Source organism: Sinohyriopsis cumingii, chromosome 9 (genome assembly GCF_028554795.1).
Source record: "Sinohyriopsis cumingii isolate HCF-2022 chromosome 9, ASM2855479v2, whole genome shotgun sequence".
Taxonomy (NCBI): Eukaryota; Metazoa; Mollusca; class Bivalvia; order Unionida; family Unionidae; genus Sinohyriopsis; species Sinohyriopsis cumingii.
The window spans coordinates 37,901,017-37,919,289 of NC_142969.1; the positions used below are offsets into that span (position 1 = coordinate 37,901,017).

At 34.8% G+C, this 18,273-nt stretch overlaps 1 protein-coding gene across 3 annotated transcripts in view; it reads left to right on the forward strand.

Annotated features, from left to right (window-relative positions):
- The window catches only part of LOC149791576 (large ribosomal subunit protein mL45-like), a 53,365-nt gene that overhangs the window by 34,341 nt on the left and 751 nt on the right, over positions 1 to 18,273 (forward strand). For all 3 annotated transcript variants that reach the window (XM_089970127.1, XM_089970125.1, XM_089970126.1), the window contains 4 exons: positions 5,217 to 5,281; positions 9,301 to 9,452; positions 10,384 to 10,438; positions 17,387 to 17,536. In XM_089970127.1, coding sequence (XP_089826253.1) covers positions 5,217 to 5,281; positions 9,301 to 9,452; positions 10,384 to 10,438; positions 17,387 to 17,536 — 422 coding nt within the window. The remainder of the gene's footprint in view (positions 1 to 5,216; positions 5,282 to 9,300; positions 9,453 to 10,383; positions 10,439 to 17,386; positions 17,537 to 18,273) is intronic.

An 18,273-nucleotide genomic window follows, 5' to 3' on the forward strand; every position in this document is an offset into this window, starting at 1 on the left:
CGAAATTTCCTAGAATCGAGAAAAATACAAAAATCTATTCATTCCAGATCAAATGGAGAATTTGTTGCAATGCACATTCATTCACAGTATGACTCCAAATTTCAATTTTAACTAGACACGCCATTTTCTTTCAAAAGTTATGTCAAGCGTGCGACTAAGTTCAAATTTATCTGGGCGGAGTTATGTGCGCAGTAATAATGTTGATTTGTGTAATGATGAATATGCTCCTTGTGTATTTAGTTTGGAATGCGGCATACATTCATTTACGTTGTTTCTTGTAGTGTATTGTTTTTATATAATTAAACCTTAGGTAGAATAAAAAAATGAGCATATAATAAAAAGGTTACTGCCTTTGTATGGGAAAATATGAACTCGTTTTGTCGGAAGGATATACTGCACTCCCAAGGTTGTGCAGTATTCCATCCCAAAACTCGTTCATATTTTCCCATACGAATGCAGTAACCTATAATTATTCACAATCTGCAACATACTGAAGTGGAGGGAATTCCTGCATATAATGCATTTGAAACTATTTTATTAAGTTCATAATTATTTTAAGAGAAGATTACATCATATTTTTTACCTCAGAAGGTATTGTTGAAGAAAATGAATGCCATATTTACAAAATATAGAAAAGTTATTTTGATAGTGCTTCAGTTATAATCAGATATTAATAAAACCACACCATGCAAGTTGTTAATGACTAATTAAAAAACATAATTGATTATATATTTACAGTATTACAAGTTGCATTCAGAGACTAATGTATTTTACCTTGTTCTTAAGTAGCATGACATATTGTGCTTCTGATACATACAGGCTAAATAAGTCTTGAAATCCATTATCGATTACAGTCTAAATAAGTCTTGAAATCCATTATTGATTACAGTCTAAATGATTACAGGCTAAATAAGTCTTGAAATCCATTATTGATTACAGGCTAAATAAGTCTTGAAATCCATTATTGATTACAGTCTAAATAAGTCTTGAAATCCATTACTGATTACAGGCTAAATAAGTCTTGAAATCCATTATTGATTACAGGCTAAATAAGTCTTGAAATCCATTATTGATTACAGGCTAAATAAGTCTTGAAATCCATTATTGATTACAGGCTAAATAAGTCTTGAAATCCATTATTGATTACAGGCTTAATTAGTCTTGAAATCCATTATTGATTACAGTGTGTGATAAAATGATTATTACCGTATCAACATAGAAATTCATGTTTTTAGTGCATGGCTAAATTGTTACTGATGATAGTTGATTGAATTCCAGCTGGTGAAACCAGGGCTGTTTGTCTGTGGAAAGGTCAAACCTATGCCATTCCACTCACAGGGCATTGTTTGCCACCTTACTGCGTATTGTGCAGGTTAATGTAATGGTTATTCATCTTAATGCCAGGTCAGTATTACGCATCCAATCTCTCAGTAAAAGGAAGTCTGAGTTAGACAAAATTTTGTCAACACCTCTTTTGTCTCTTACATTTCTTGTCCCTCACTCAATGCATAAAATCTAGGTTGGAATTATTTCCTAGTACACTGTTGTCTCTGATATGATGTGTTCCTTCACCCAGAAGATGAAGTTTGAGATATTTTTCAAAACCACTGTTATTCTGTGTCCCTTCACCCAATACACAATGTCTAAGTAAGATGACATTTTGTTTCCATTGAAATGTTTTCACTGATATCAACCTTTTGAAATGGGTGACAACATTGGTATGGAAAAAGGTTGCCGTATTAAGACTAAATGAGTTAGGTGATGCATTGTAATAAGTTGAGAGAGATATATGCACAATGTGTTTTTTTCATCCACATGTCTAGGACAAATGATTTCAGAAAATTCACTGCCCCCGCTTTTCCAACATTTTCACTTGTCCCAAAATATCACTCTTGCCCAGATTTTATGAAATGTATACATTTTAATCAATAGAAAGAAAGAAATAATGTACAACATATTTATTTCTTCAAAGGGCTTAACTTTTTATTGTCATAGAATGTTATATAAACTTTTTCTTGCTCCAAAAATGGAAATGAATTTACTGAAATTCAGACTTTCCTTAACTTCCTCCATGTCAGAAAAACTTTTTTTTTCATATTGGGCCGGAGGCATTATGAAGGTCTAAAACTGATAAAAAAAATATGATTGTTTAAGTCACTTACATTGACAAATACACTGGTTGAAAATCCAACTCATGTCAGTTGGGATATTATTTTTGCAATAGCTTCAAAATGTCTTTCCTTCAGAATCAGTGAATTAAAGCCATGAATACTTATCAACTCAGTGTGGATGAAATTTCTTTGTCCCTGTGTCATATTTGACATTTTTGGCTGCAGCAGAGTTTAGCTTATGTCTCTTTGGAGTTACCTAAGACTCAATAGCAGCTGTGTTTTATCCTTCTACTTTGACATGAAATTTGTTTCTCTAAATCTTCCTTATGACCATCAATGGGGAAATATTTTGGTAAACTCATTATCTAAATTAGAAAAGATAAACTTATTTGTCAACTACTTCAACTAAAGTGATCATAATGTACATTTTGTTGTTTAAATGCAATCACCAATTGATCCTTAATTAATGTAATCATCTCACTTCAGTTGCAATTTATGCCATTGATGTTGATCCCCTATATAAGCAATTAAAAACTTATGACTAATTACTGCAATTTAATCAGTTCATGATGGAAATGGACACTTTTGTCAGTAAAGTGCCTTTCAATAAATTTATTGCATTGACTCAGTGGATTGAAATCAAAGGGCGATCAGCTCGTGAGAATGAGGGCTGAGTAAACATAAGGCAGTTTAAAACACTGCATTTTTATTATACTGGATTTGTTTGTTTGAATTAATAGAAATAAGACTTGCACTTAAGACATTTATCAATGACCAGTTATTGTAATATCACTGGATGTGAATCAATAAATGAAGAGAGGTTAGATTCAAACATTCAGAATACCTGGAGGTCATGCATTGACAGATACAGGCAGGTAAAGTGATTAAGGGATTAAAGATTGGAAATTTGTGCCTGCAAGACTTGTTTTGAAATAGGAAAGAGCACTTGTCCCAGACTAGTACTTTGGAAAATTTTAATGCTCTCTCTCTCTCTTAAACAACACACACACACATTGTGGCACACACAGAGCTGAGAGGAGGCTTGGTTATCAAGCATTGGTTTACAAATGCTGCTGTGAGTGGGGAATTTTTTTTGTGACATTTCATGATGCAGTCTGCTTTGGCATCACCATCATGACTTTGTGAGTAATGTCCAACACATGATGATATGTATTGTGTTTCCTCTGACTGCAAACAAAATTTTGGTATGCTCTCCAAAAATTTATTAAATTACTTCACATGGTGTCTGACAACAAAAATGAGGAAGACACCCTGCACCAATAATGAAATAAGCATCTACATTAATGTGCTACAGAGGTAAACAAGGTAAATTTGTCTTTATGTACATATTGGAAAATGAATGAGAAACTGACATTACTTATGTTGTACATATACCCATCCACTAAAAAGTGCAAAGATGTCTGTATTAAATCCGCAACTTTGTGTGCTTTCCAAGCGAACTGCCATATTAGTAATCTTCCACTACCCTGTACAGTTGATATAGTTTGTTTGGTATATTTTAGTACAGTAACACAGGTTTTTTAGTGCTGAGTTGGTTATTGTACAGTGCCTTGACAAAGGACATACCACAGTAGATCGTCTGAGTGGATCCAGTGGGTATAATTCCATCCTACCCCATTTGATCATGAGGCATAATGACCCCTGTACCAATGCATAACCTGTCACTTTTAGTTGCCTTTTATTAACATGGGAGGCTACGTTATGCCTGTTTTACATCCATAAACTTGCTGTGTAATTACAGATCTTAGTAGTCCACATTATTGGATTGACAGTATCTCGTAAGTGTTGCTGTCTGGCATAATCTGGATCAAAACTCAAGAATTCACCATCATTGTTGTGGGGTTTAACGCCATTTTTCAGCACACGATAGGCTATACATGGCGGCCAATATTAATGGTGGAGGAAGAACCCGGGAAGAACCACCGACCCATGAGAAGCTACTGGCATGCTTTCTCACATATCTAAATTGGCTGAATCCTAGACTCGAACCCATGCAGACAGAGGTGAGATGGCAGTGATCCATTACGGAGTGCGCTTTAGGCCACTCGGGGCCCCGCACCTTCATTGTAAGCATTATTTGTGAAATTATTTAATTTTTTAAATACAATATCTAAATAACAAGGTGACTGACAGAACACTGACAATTTAGTTTAATATTTATAATTTTATTGTCCTAATCAATTAGTGAACAAAAAATAAAAGTCTGGTTAAGTCATGCTTTGCAAGCATCTTCTTGTTAAGTTTGAGATTTAGTTGTAGCCAGTGAAAGTTGTTCCTGACCAGGATCTAATTGATTTTCTTTGTAATACATATCACAATTGTTGACTGGTGAAGCTTGAGACCATATTGATCACTTATTAAAGTCATTTAGCCAGAGATGGTGGCTAATGAGCCTGACACCATTTTGATCACCTATCAAAACTGGTTAGCTAAAGATGGAGGCTAATTAGTATGACACCATTTTGATCACCTATCAAAGTCAGTTAGCTGAAGATGGAGGCAAATTAGCTTGACACCTTTTTGATCACCTATGAAAGCCAGTTAGCTAAAGATGGAGGCTAATTAGCATGACACCATTTTGATCACCTATCAGAGTTGGTTAGCTAAAGATGGAGGCAAATTAGCATGACACCATTTTGATAACCTAGCAAAGTCAGTTAGCTAAAGATGGAGTCTAACTAGCTTAACACCATTTTGATCACCTATCAAAGTCATTTAGCCAGTGATGAAGGATAATTAGCTTGACACCATTTTGATAACCTATCAAAGTCAGTTAGCTAAAGATGGTGGCTAATTAGCTTAACACCATTTTGATCATCTGTGAAAGTCCGTTAGTAAAAAATGGAGGTTAATTTGCTGATGACTTTGGCACTGTGATAATAATTCAGTATGTTGTAGGTTTAATACACTTTGTTTAATATGGATCAATAACGAAACTTTTTTCCCTTGTAAAAACAGATTATGGAGTATATGCAAACTAGCTCATTTAGTCCACTGGTTGGTTTGAAATGTTTGCTTTAATTTGATAAATGGATCCCCTACTAAGTACATGGTACATTAAATGGAAATTTCCTTATTTTGCAGATTCTGTATTTGAGCCTTATGTTCCACCAGAGGGAGATGGAAAAGCGTCAAGTCTGTCAAAAGAGGTTTGTTTTGTTTATTAATTGGTTGATGAGCTTAACTACATTAGATCATTCTGAACTGTACTTTCCTTGAGCAAGTATCAGCATCACATACCATATATAGTCGCTTATAAAATGAGTCCGACTGCAAACTGCACAGACCCCGATCTGCCATCGCATAATGTGCCAGCAGATTTGGGAATATGCAGTTTGTTAGGAGTAATCAGTAGAACAAACAACATATACCTTGATCTGCAGGTGCATTATGCTACTTCAAATCAGGATCTGTGTGGTTTGCAGGTTGACATGAAGACATAATGGGTATACAAAACTGCATATTGTGTAGTTCTTGGGATGTGTGAATCACAACAGTTACTCATCCCTGCTTCAATTTACTCGATACAGTTCAATTTTGAGAATGCTGCATATAGTTTTATTGAAAAGTCACAAACACAAAATTGATACTAAAGTGGGTAGAATATGGATGTATTAATTTATGTTCAAGTGAATGCAGCGGGATAGAAACCCTTGCGATACATGGTCAATAAGTAAATATATAATAAGAGAGACAGTGTTTGTAACTCAAGAAAATGCAGTTGCATGCCTCATTTTTTTACCAGCATTGGTCTTTACACTGACAACTGTTAGTAATCTATGTGTTATTTTAATACGGAGAGATTTCCCTTTTCACCAAGCCTATCATATTGTCAGATATTTTGAGAGACAGTGAATGTAAATATTTTTTGATTTTCTTTAATTGGTCATATTTTTTATAAGGGGGGGGGGCAGGGAGGTCTCTGCAGTGTATGCCAACTTTCTTTATAAGTAGTTCAGTTTAGTTCAGCCTCCACTTATATAAAAGCATTTCATTGCAGAATTGTCACTTAGAACTTGATTATGGCCTTTGATGTAGAAAAATTAAATACTTAAATGATTTGATTTTGAAAAGTCAAGCACTTACATGATCTGATCAGAATGATCTTTGTTAATATTAATTAATGGTACAGGTTTTGTTATGCTCATGGCAAAATGACTGAATTTTAATGCACTTGACAATTTTGAAGAGGAGAGTCATTAAATTTAGTAAGAATTGATGCTATCCCTTGTCCTAGAGAAATCTGTTACCTTTCAAGAAGAAATGTTAAGATGATTTTATACTCCTTGCAGTATCAAGAATATTGAGATTTTTTTATCTGTATAAAGAGAAATTTATTTTTATTGAAAGGCTAAAATATAATTGAAATATGAAATAGGTATCATGTAAATCAGTAACAAGATAGATATGTCAGATAGGTCATCACAGTCATATGAATGCTATACTATATGTACTCACTTATAAGTCATCTCAGTCATGAATGCTATACTATATGTACTCACTTATAAGTCATCTCATCATGTGAATGATATACCATATGTACTCACTTATAAGTCATCTCATCATGTAAATGCTATACCATATGTACTCACTTATAAGTCATCTCAGTCATGAATGCTATACTATATGTACTCACTTATAAGTCATCTCAGTCATGAATGCTATACTATATGTACTCACTTATAAGTCATCTCAGTCATGAATGCTATACCATATGTACTCACTTATAAGTCATCTCAGTCATGAATGCTATACTGTATGTACTCACTTATAAGTCATTCATAAATGCTATACTATATGTACTCACTTATAAGTCATCTCAGTCATATGAATGCTATACTATATGTACTCATTTATAAGTCATCTCAGTCATGAATGCTATACCATATGTACTCACTTATAAGTCATCTCATCATGTGAATGCTATACCATATGTACTCACTTATAAGTCATCTCAGTCATATGAATGCTATTCTATATGTACTCACTTATAAGTTATCTCAGTCATGAATGCTATACTATATGTACTCACTTATAAGTTATCTCAGTCATGAATGCTATACTATATGTACTCACTTATAAGTCATCTCAGTCATGAATGCTATACCATATGTACTCACTTATAAGTCATCTCAGTCATGAATGATATACTATATGTACTCACTTATAAGTCATCTCAGTCATATGAATGCTATACTATATGTACTCACTTATAAGTCATCTCAGTCATATGACTGCTATGGTGGCGCTCTACAGTTGCATATTTTGCATAGGGTTAGAATTTTAAAGAAAAAGAATTTCCCCAGTTTTCCTCACTGGTTATACTGACTATTTAAAAAAGACCTTGTATATCTTTGGTATAATTCAAAGAACCTTTAATTCCCTTTATTTTCATGTATGATTGATGGGTGTACTATGGGTTATAGAGTAAACAGCTTGGCCTTACTTCAGATGTGCACCTTTCAAAAAAATGCTAGCTCTACTTGGTCATTTTCACTTCCTCAAATTCAGAAGTAAATTGTATAAAAAAGAGCTGATAACTTTTTTTACATTTTATATATTTGGTAATTCATTCATTGCACTTTCAGAAGGTGGTATTGTCTAGTCTGGCAAAATTCATTTTCCCTATTTTAATAGTTGCTATGTATAGTGTACTTTAGACTAATTCAGGCGATTTCTTAACACAAGGAAGCAGTCATTTTAGTTAGCAGTGTGCTTAAATCATGTACAATTTCCAAAAGTACAATATCCAAAGAAATATCATCCACATTACATTAATGTAGCATAGAGGTATGCCAACATTCCCTCCATTATGCATGTTTTAAATGCGAAATAATTCACCTTACGTATGTCACTCTCCCAAAAGTACATGTTAAATGGTGAGCACCCCCTATACTACATGTACTCACTTATAAGTCATCTTAGTCATATGAATGCTATACTATATGTACTCACTTATAAGTCATCTCAGTCATGAATGTTACACCATATGTACTCACTTATAAGTCAAGTCCAGGCACAAACAACAAAGATTTGCCTTGACATAATGGGCCGGCAGAATAGGGTGTATTCTTTATTTTACTGATTACTCCTAACCACCTGCATAGACTCCGATTTTGGCCAGAGTGGTTTATAGATAGAATTGACTTATTAGCAAGTACATGTACTTCTTTATGCAGTGTTTTCATACCATTATAACTGAAAATCAGATGCGAGAGGAACTTTCCATTGTGTTTATTTTTTTGTAAAAAGGCAAGTTATTTTATGGATGGGCAACATATATTGAAAAGAAAGTAATCTGGGCTCAAAACATTTTCAGCTTGCTGCTTGTCCTGCAGTGAATTGAAACTTTTACTAAAATGTCCCTTGACCAATTGGATGAGCATCTAGAAAAATGTGACTTGCCCTTCCTCGGGCACCACTTGTAAATATCAGATGACAGTGGAAATTGTTTAGCCTGAGGAATTGATTTTTCTCAACCTTGTGATACAAGTTTGGTTGTTTGCTCAGCAAACAAGCAAGTGGTTGACCATATACCATGGTGCAGCGTGGTGAGGAGTAGGGGTGGTTGAATGTTTTGCCAAGTTAACATCAAGGACTGCGAGGGTCACTTTTCATTTTATGCTTTGATAATATTGAGACATATTTTTGAAAATACAATCATAGAAACTTTTTCATCTGAGCATTTTTGAAAGAATGCATTTCTTTTTTTATAAATAATTAAAAACTTTGTAAAATGTCAGGCCTTTTCTGTACACAGTAAGATGTGTCATATGGATGCAGAGTTATTGCGTGTTTAGACAAGTGGAGGGGGGAAGACAGATTTTCTCTTGATATGAATATCATCAACGGTGAGGAGCAATTTTAATTTTGCAACAAGTGATGATACAGCATTTGGACTTGAACACTGATGAAATAATAATTATATATCAATTGATGTTGACATCTCATGCTTTCTTTTTATTTGTTAAAACTTTGGATCTGTCTGGATGTTGGGTGGAGAAAATTGTTTTCAATAGTCGCACATTACATAGTTCAGTCATAATCTGCTCAAAGGATGAACAAAAGTGGCACTAATGGGACTTTACTGTACTTACTCAAGTTTAAAGATCTAAATACTCAATAAGTTTTAAATAACTCTTGTTAAATTTTTCTGATTTTTACACAGGGAGCCAGTGAAAGGTTTACAGAACTTAAGGAGAAGGGTAAATCCTACAAAGAATTGCGGAAAATTCGTCAATATGAAGACAGCTTCGATACCACAAGTTTTGCTGAGCTTGCCAATAATATATACATTGAAACTCACAACCTTCTTCAAGAGTGAGTTTTTGTAGTGGTTGTTACAGATTTCAAATTTTGTATTTCTGTACATAAACAGTAGCTAGTATAAAATCTAGTATAAATCTACCAAATATACTTGCATATAAGCTGAATAATTTAGGAAAATTAAAGTCTGGAAGAAGGGGGGTGGGTGGCATATCCACAGGATAAGGTCTAAACAAATAAGTTTCTTTTGACTACCAGTACATGATGTTATTGTAGGTCATCAAAGATGAGATCACATGCTTAACCTGAATCCCAAGGACCTCCTGTACTGAAACTAAGTGAACATGACCATCCTTTCAGAAGGAGTAGCAAAAGCAAGATTTTCAATATGGCTGGATTTAATAGTCGGCTTATGCACAGGCCATGCACTTTTTAATGTTTTACATGTTTAGTTGGGGTGTGTGTGTCGACTTGTATGAAAATGGGCTTATATATGAGTATGGTATTCCATTTTGTCAATTCTTAGACAGAGATTTACATTTTAGATATATTATTAACTGGAAAAACTATTATTATTAAAACTGCTTTAATAAACAAAACAAAAATTTCAACAGACAACATTGATTTTGCAATGAATAAAAGATGTAATCACAAACTACAATAAATGTAAACATAAAGTTGTTATTATATGCTTATATTTTCTACATTAATTTTACATTGTCAGAATTGTGCAATATTTTTGTATACTACATGGATTCATACTACACAACACATGTGTCTAACATAGTTTCAGGTATGTCATAGAGTCTTAAGCTTTTGGTTGATTAGGTTTGTTAGGCAAGTCTCACTGTAAGGTGGTTTACTCTGTCTCACATAGACAGTGTTATATTGAGGGAGTATTGTTAATGAGGGAGTACTATTAATGCTGTTGTTCTGGCATGAATATTGGTATTTTTTTGTAAATGTGTTTCTTTTTAATTTGCAGTGTAAAAAAAAATGAAAACAGACTCCTTGAGCTTGTGACAGAGAAAGCATATCCAGTAAGTAGTAGTGAACCTACAGATTTTGCTAATTTGATAAGAAAAGAAATCTATGATATTTGTGTCATATTATCTGCCTATTTTTGACTACCCAGTCCCAAATCATCAACTCGGACCAACTTGATGTGATGAATGCTACTGAAACATGGTTATATAATTCTCCTTATTCACATGAATTCTTTTCAGTGCCATTACAGTCCCACATAGTATTTTCACAGTCCCATTACAGTCCCAGATCATTAACTCGGACCAACTTGATGTGATGAATGCTACTGAAACATGGTTATATAATTTTCCTTATTCACATGAATTCTTTTCAGTGCCATTATAGTCCCACATAGTCGTTTCACAGTCCCATTACAGCCCCAGATCATTAACTCAGACCAACTTGACATGATCGTTGGTACTGAAACATGGCTATATAATTCACCTTATTTGCATGAATTCTTTTCCTAGTCCCATTACAGTCCTACAAAGTCTTTTCACAGTCCCATTACAGTCCCAGATCATTAACTCTGACCAACTTGACATGATCGTTGGTACTGAAACATGGCTATATAATTCTCCTTATTTGCATGAATTCTTTTCCTAGTCCCATTACAGTCCCACATAGTCTTTTCACAGTCCCATTACAGTTCCACATAGTCTTTTCACAGTCCCATTACAGTCCCACATAGTCTTTTCACATTCCCATTTCAGTCTCAGATCATTATCTATGTCCAACTTGACATGATCGTTGGTACTGAAATGTGATTAGGGCTGTTCCATTGAAACATACATTGAACCCAATGAAGGCACTTTTAAAGAGTCACCCATAGATGTGTTTTAGAATTTTCTTATCATTTTAATATGAACTCTGTGAAATCAAAGTACCCTGACATATATTTTTTAAATAACTGCCATCCCTGGGTACCGTGTATGTTTAAATGGAACAGCCCTTAAATAATGCTCCTTAATTCACATGAATTCTGTTAACAGTCCCACATAGTCTTTTTACAGTCCCATTACAGTCCCACATAGTCTTTTCACGGGGCCCCGAGTGTTTGAGTGGTCTAAAGCACTCTCCATTACGGATCACTGCCATCTCACCTCCGTCTGCGTGTGTTTGAGTCTCGGATTCGGCTAATGTTGGTATGTGAGAAAGCTTGCCAGTAGCTTCTCGTGAGTCAGTGGTTCTTTCCGTTTTTTTTCTGGGATCTTCCTCCACCATTAATACTGGCTGCCATGTATAGCCTATCATGTGCTGAAAAATGGCGTTAAACCCTTCAACAACAACAACAACTTTTCACAGTCCCAGTACAACCCCATATAGTCTTTTCATAGTCCCATGACAGTCTCACATATTGTCTTTTTACAGTCCCATTACTGTGTACTTTGAACATGATGGACTACAATGTTTAAAAACCAAAGAGCTGCACAAATTGCCATTTTAAATTTTGCATTAAGTAGTCAAACAAAAATGTTCCTTCACAAGAAATAGTTGAACTCAAATGATTGCTTTCACAAGAAGTAGTCAAACTCAAATGGCTCCTTTCACATGAAGTTGTCAAACTCTGTTGTTCCTTTAACATGAAGTAATCAAACTCAAACTGTTTAATTCACATAAAATATTTGAATTCAGATGGTTTCATTCACATTAAGTAGTTGCACTAAAATGGTTACTTTCATATTAGATAGTTGAACTCAATGGTTCCTATCACTTTAGATAGTTGAACTCAGATGGTTCCTTTCAATTAGATAGTTGAACTCAGTGAGGCCTGATGAAATACATACATGTTGTTTCCAGTACAAACCACTGTTCTCCATACATTAATAAATACATGTATCATTCCAGATGATTGTTGGCCCAGTATTTGACAAAGGTGAAAAATTTTACCTGTTAATTTTAGGCCCATCATTCATGTACCAGATGTAAACTAATGGAACACAGAATAGATAGCTCCATAATAATGAATCACCTTGTAAAGAGTAACAGATTGTATTACATCTGTATGGCTTTAGAGCTAAGCATTCACATGAAAACCATCTGGTAGACTTTATATAAGAATTTGTCAAAAGCAACTATATAAATATCCCAACAAACTTTAGAATTATTTATTTTACTAAAGCATTTGACACAATACCGTACAAAAAGATTTTACGAAAATCCCAAAATAACATCATGGGTTTTAGAGTTCAGCGTGGCATCCTTTGGACCATTTATCAATGATGTAATTATCTATTGAAACCATCAAATCAGAGTTCAGTGTCAGTGTGAAAAGCAACTGCCTTATGTATTTTCACCTAGACAAATGAAACCATTTATGGGTAATTCACAATCAAACTGCATTTAAAGAAACATATCACCTTAGTAACCAACCTCTTATATATGTGGATTTCACAAAGTATTAAGGCATAACAATACAGTTAGATCTTAAATGGGACAAACACTTAAATGATACAGACGCTTCGGTGGCCTATGTGCTTAGAGCTTCTACCTCGGATGCAGTAGGTCGTGGGTTCAAACTCCATCCAAGTCATACCAGAGACATGTAATAATGGTACTAGCAGCTGCCTCACTTGGCACTCAGCATTAAGAGGTTAGTGTTTGGACTGGTTGGCCTGGATAATATGACTGGGTGGGACATGATGCTACATTTCTGCGACCTGATGCCTTAGTGTTAGACATCACTATAAACTGCCACACTGCAGACATTATAGCGATATGACTGAAATTTTTTTAAAGCTACATTAAAAATCCTAATCATTCACACACATCCTCATCAACGATACAAATAAATTGCTAAGATTTTTAGGAAGAAAATTAAATGTACAGGCATAAAAAAACCAAGCAAAACAGGTTAAACGACTCAGGATACAGTAGTAGTGTATGTGAACCTAAATCTACCATATGTACTTGTTTATAAGACACATACAAGTGCAGACTACACAGACTCAGATCTGCCATTGCATTATATGATGGCAAATATGGGATGCAGTTTGTTAGGAGCAATCATTACAACAAACAACATAGACCCTGAGCTGCATACACATCATGCAACAGTGGATCAGGAATCTACATTGTTTGCAGTTGGGAGCAACTTATAAGCAAGTATAGATGGTGACCAAATAAAATAGATTGAAAAATTCAAGAAAGATAAACACACTTCTTATGAAAAAGGTATCATAACACAAGGTATATGACAGACATGTCATACACACTTAACCGTTCATCTGTGGTACAATAATGGCTAGGTATCATAACACAAGATATATGACAGACATGACATACAAACATAAGTACCCAACTGTAGTACCATAATGGCTAGGTATCATAACACAAGGTACATGACAGACATGATATACACACTTAAGTGCCCAACTGTAGTACCATAATGGCTAGGTATCATAACACAAGGTATAATCAGACATGGCACACACTTAAGTGCCCAACTGTAGTACCATAATGACTAGGTATCAAAACACAAGGTATAATCAGACATGATATACACATTTAGCTGTCCAGCTGTAGTACCATAATGGATAGGTATCATAACACAAGGTATATGACAGACATGACATACACACTTAGCTGTCCAACTGTAGTACCATAATGGCTAGGTATCATAACACAAGGTATATGACAGACATGACATACACACTTAGCTGTCCAACTGTAGTACCATAATGGCTAGGTATCATAACACAAGGTATATGACAGACATGACATACACACTTAAGGGCCCATCTGTAGTACCATAATGACTAGGTATCATAACGCAAGGTACATGACAGACATGATATTCACACTTAAGTGCCCAACTGTAGTACAGTAATGGCTAGGTATCATAACACAAGGTGTAATCAGACATGACATACACACTTAAGGGCCCATCTGTAGTACCATAATGGCTAGGTATCATAACACAAGGTATATGACAAACATGACATACACACTTAAGTGCCCAACTGTAGTACCATAATGGCTAGGTATCATAACACAAGGTATATGACAGACATGACATACACACTTAAGTGCCCAACTGTAGTACCATAACGGAAAGGTATCATAACACAAGGTATATGACAGATATGACGTACACACTTAAGTGCCCAAATGTAGTACCATAATGGCTATGTTTAAGGTTCATTCTACTTTTAGATCTACTGGTCATAGACCAGAAGAGCTCATGGGATGGTCTTTTGTCTGTCACCTTCTTCCATCTTTCCATCCATTAGCACAAGTTTGCTATTGCTGCCCTGCTAAAATACTTGGAAGAAACTTTACATACACATTCATTCCATGGTCTGGTTCATCCTAGATTAAATTGGTGCTGCTTGCATATCCAATATAGCCAACTATGACCATTTTGAAAATCTTGTTATTGCTGTTCCTCCTGAAGGGATGGTTATATCAGCATAGGGTTTTCTCTGAGATACTTATTTCCTGTTGGTCCTAAATGAAAAGGGTGCCAATCTGACATCCATTATGGCTGCCATGGCAACCATAAGCAGATAGTAGTGGTCATATCAGCTGTCACTTCAAGGTCACTCACTTACTGACTCCAATGGACAGTTTCAATAATGTCTGAAGCAGATGTCATAAACTTTGATTTGAAAAATAAGAAAATAAAATAATCTGGTTTTTATCAGCTTATTATATAGTACCTTTGCTTTGATATCATAAAAAGAGAAAGTTCTTTTTTGAAAATTGTTTTATATCATTTATGCCCAGTTACAGGGCAGACATTTCATTGGACAAGCTCGCTTTTTCTTGAAATTTCATTGTGACAATTATTGTTGACAGTGGCTGCTTTAGACTACTAAAAGTTTCATAAAGGTGTGCTACATAATGGTTGATTACATTCTGGTATTTATTTGTTTTCATTAAAGCATATTTAAAAAAGGATTTTTGGATAATGAATACCCATCTGTTGATCTGCAGGTCCATGTTATCGAATCTTGAAAAACTAACTTTGATAATAAACACCCAAGTTTTATAAAATATTTATAATATATAATTATCTTTGTCTGGTAATAATCCCTCTCCTTCGTTTTAACAAATTTATTAGGCTGACCCACTGGTTTTATCTTGGAATAAATTTGTAATTGATACGCTATTTGGAAGGTACCAAACTTGATAATATATGAAGCATATCATTATATTTTATTTAAATTTTTCATAAATATATTCAGAATTATTGTTTAAAATTTTATTTAATTTTTACATTTTTGACACTTCATGATCCATCTGCTCAGAGATTTTTTGGTGCATTGTTCAGGAAATTAAAAATGTTTGAAATGCCATCATAGTATAGTCATCATTTTTATGTGCCAAAAATGTTTCACGTTGGAGAATATTTCCATTATGGTGATGTATAAATGGCAACATGGATGTTCACAATTTACAAATTCTGATGGCTAGACAATATTGCCTACATCATGGTGATTAAATGCCAACAGTATGGCCAGCGTTTATGTGTTTAGATCCCATGACAATATTTCCAGTATTGTGGTGATTAAATGTCAGCCGGCGTGGCCAGAGTTTATATGTTTGGATCCCTTGGCAAAATTTCCAGTTTGGTGGTAATTAAATGTCAACAGGTATGGCCAGAGTTTATATGTTTGGATCCCTTGGCAAAATTTCCAGTTTGGTGGTGATTAAATGTCAACCGACATGACCAGAGTTTATATGTTGGGATCCCTTGGCAATATTTCCAGTATGGTGGTGATTAAATGGCAACTGTTGTTTATTCACCACTAATCTGGAAATAATGCCAACAGATCCAAACATAAAATAAATAAACCAATGACAGCATGCATTAGGTTTATCATATTCTAGACGGAAGAGCCATTTGTTGCGTTATTCTCCATTGTATAATTAGTGTTCTTAAGAGGTGTTACAATACATTATTTGTCAGATGTCTTCATATTTTATGCTATTAATAGTGCCACACTACTGTATATAAACACATCCATTAATAGTGTCACACTGTTGTATATAAACACCCATATATTAATAGTGTCACACTGCTGTATATAAACACATCCATTAATAGTGTCACACTATCATATATAAACACCCATATATTAATAGTATCTATATATGAAAATATTTGCTTATTGTGTTCTTATTCTTGATATTTATTGTGTCTATATATTTGCTTATAACAACATAGACCTTGATCTGCTGTCACATAATGCACAGACAGATCAGGATCTGTGTTGTTTGTTCTACTGATTACTCCTAACAGTCTGCATTGACATAGATCTGCCGGCACATTATGTGATGGCAGATCTGGGTCTTTACAGCTAGCAGTTGGACTAGTCTTATTAGCGAGTACATATGGTAACTTAAAAAAACAAAACAACAACCAAACAAAATTCATTCTGCAGTACAATCCTGAACCTGTTGACATTGTGAACAAAGTCACAGTTGTTGTTGTTGTTGTGGGGTTTAACACCATTTTTCAGCACACAATAGGCTATACATGGCGGCCAGTATTATTGGTGGAGGAGGAACCCGGGAAGACCCGGAAAGAACCACCGACCCACGAGAAGCTACTGGCAAGCTTTCTCACATACCCACATTGGCTGAATCTGAGACTCGAACTGGCGTAGACAGAGGTGAGATGGCAGTGATCTGTAGCGGAGAGCGCTTTAAACCACTAGGCCATTCGGGGCCCCCAAAGTCACAGACACAGCAGATAAAAGCCACCATGAATTGGGCTTGTTGCAGTTTTTTAATGGCAATACAGGCCTTGATCTTGTTGAATGTTCAGTTAAACTTATGTAGATTTATATTTTAAATGGCAGACACCAAGAACTTGTTAAGAAATTTTAGATGGTCATTTTCTTCCTCAATTAACCAGTTTGTTGGTTAATTATGAACACCCCATTTTTCTGTGAAATTCAAGTTTTGTTTGCACACACAGTGACTGAGACTTTCAGCTTCTTTTCTTTTTTTAGGAGATGACATTTGGACTTGATAATAAAACACTGCAGTGGAAGTTTGTTGAAAGCATAGAGCCTGCCAGAGTCGTCCATATCAGAACAAATCCTATGATAACAAAAGATAATATTTATGCCCAAATGACTGTCCGATTTCACTCAAAACAGGTTAGTAATGCATTAGATCTGCCTAAACTACTGATCCAAGTGTTGATTATCTAATTATTTTTATAAATCTTTTCACTGTTTGCTGATTTTGTAGACTCGGGCAGTCACTTCTGTTTTTAAAAACGATTTTAAAATTTGTACTCTGTTGATATTTGTAATTTGTTTATGGTACTTTACTAAGGAATAGATCTTGGACAATTAGCTGGTAAATCAAGCCCTTTGCTTTATTGCATGGTTAAATTTGTAACGCTTGTGGCATCCTTTCAAACCTTTGATCTTATCTAACCACTGTTTGGATAACGTGATGTGATACATAATTTGTCAGGTGTGGGCTCCACAAGCCTCCTCCCCCCGTTCCACTGGAGGAGACATCACATTACACTTATCCAACACTCTTCCTGATGTACCTTTGACCTGGTTTTTAATGCATGAGTGACTTTTATTTTGTCAGCTATAATTTCCTCTTGCCATCAGTTATTATATCTTATTCCATCTTATGAAAATTAGTATGTGGTGGTATTTATCTTGTATGGCACATCAACACAAGTATGTTACTTACTACTGAGGCGATTGGAGTAAATTTCCTTGCTCAAAGACATACCACAGTAGCCAATCCAGGCTCATCTGATGGCAGGATTCAAACTTGCACTCTTTCAGTTGCAAATCCAGCACTCTAACCTCTAAACTACAATGGCTTCTGAATTAGTAATGTGGATGCATATAATCTAAACACCTTG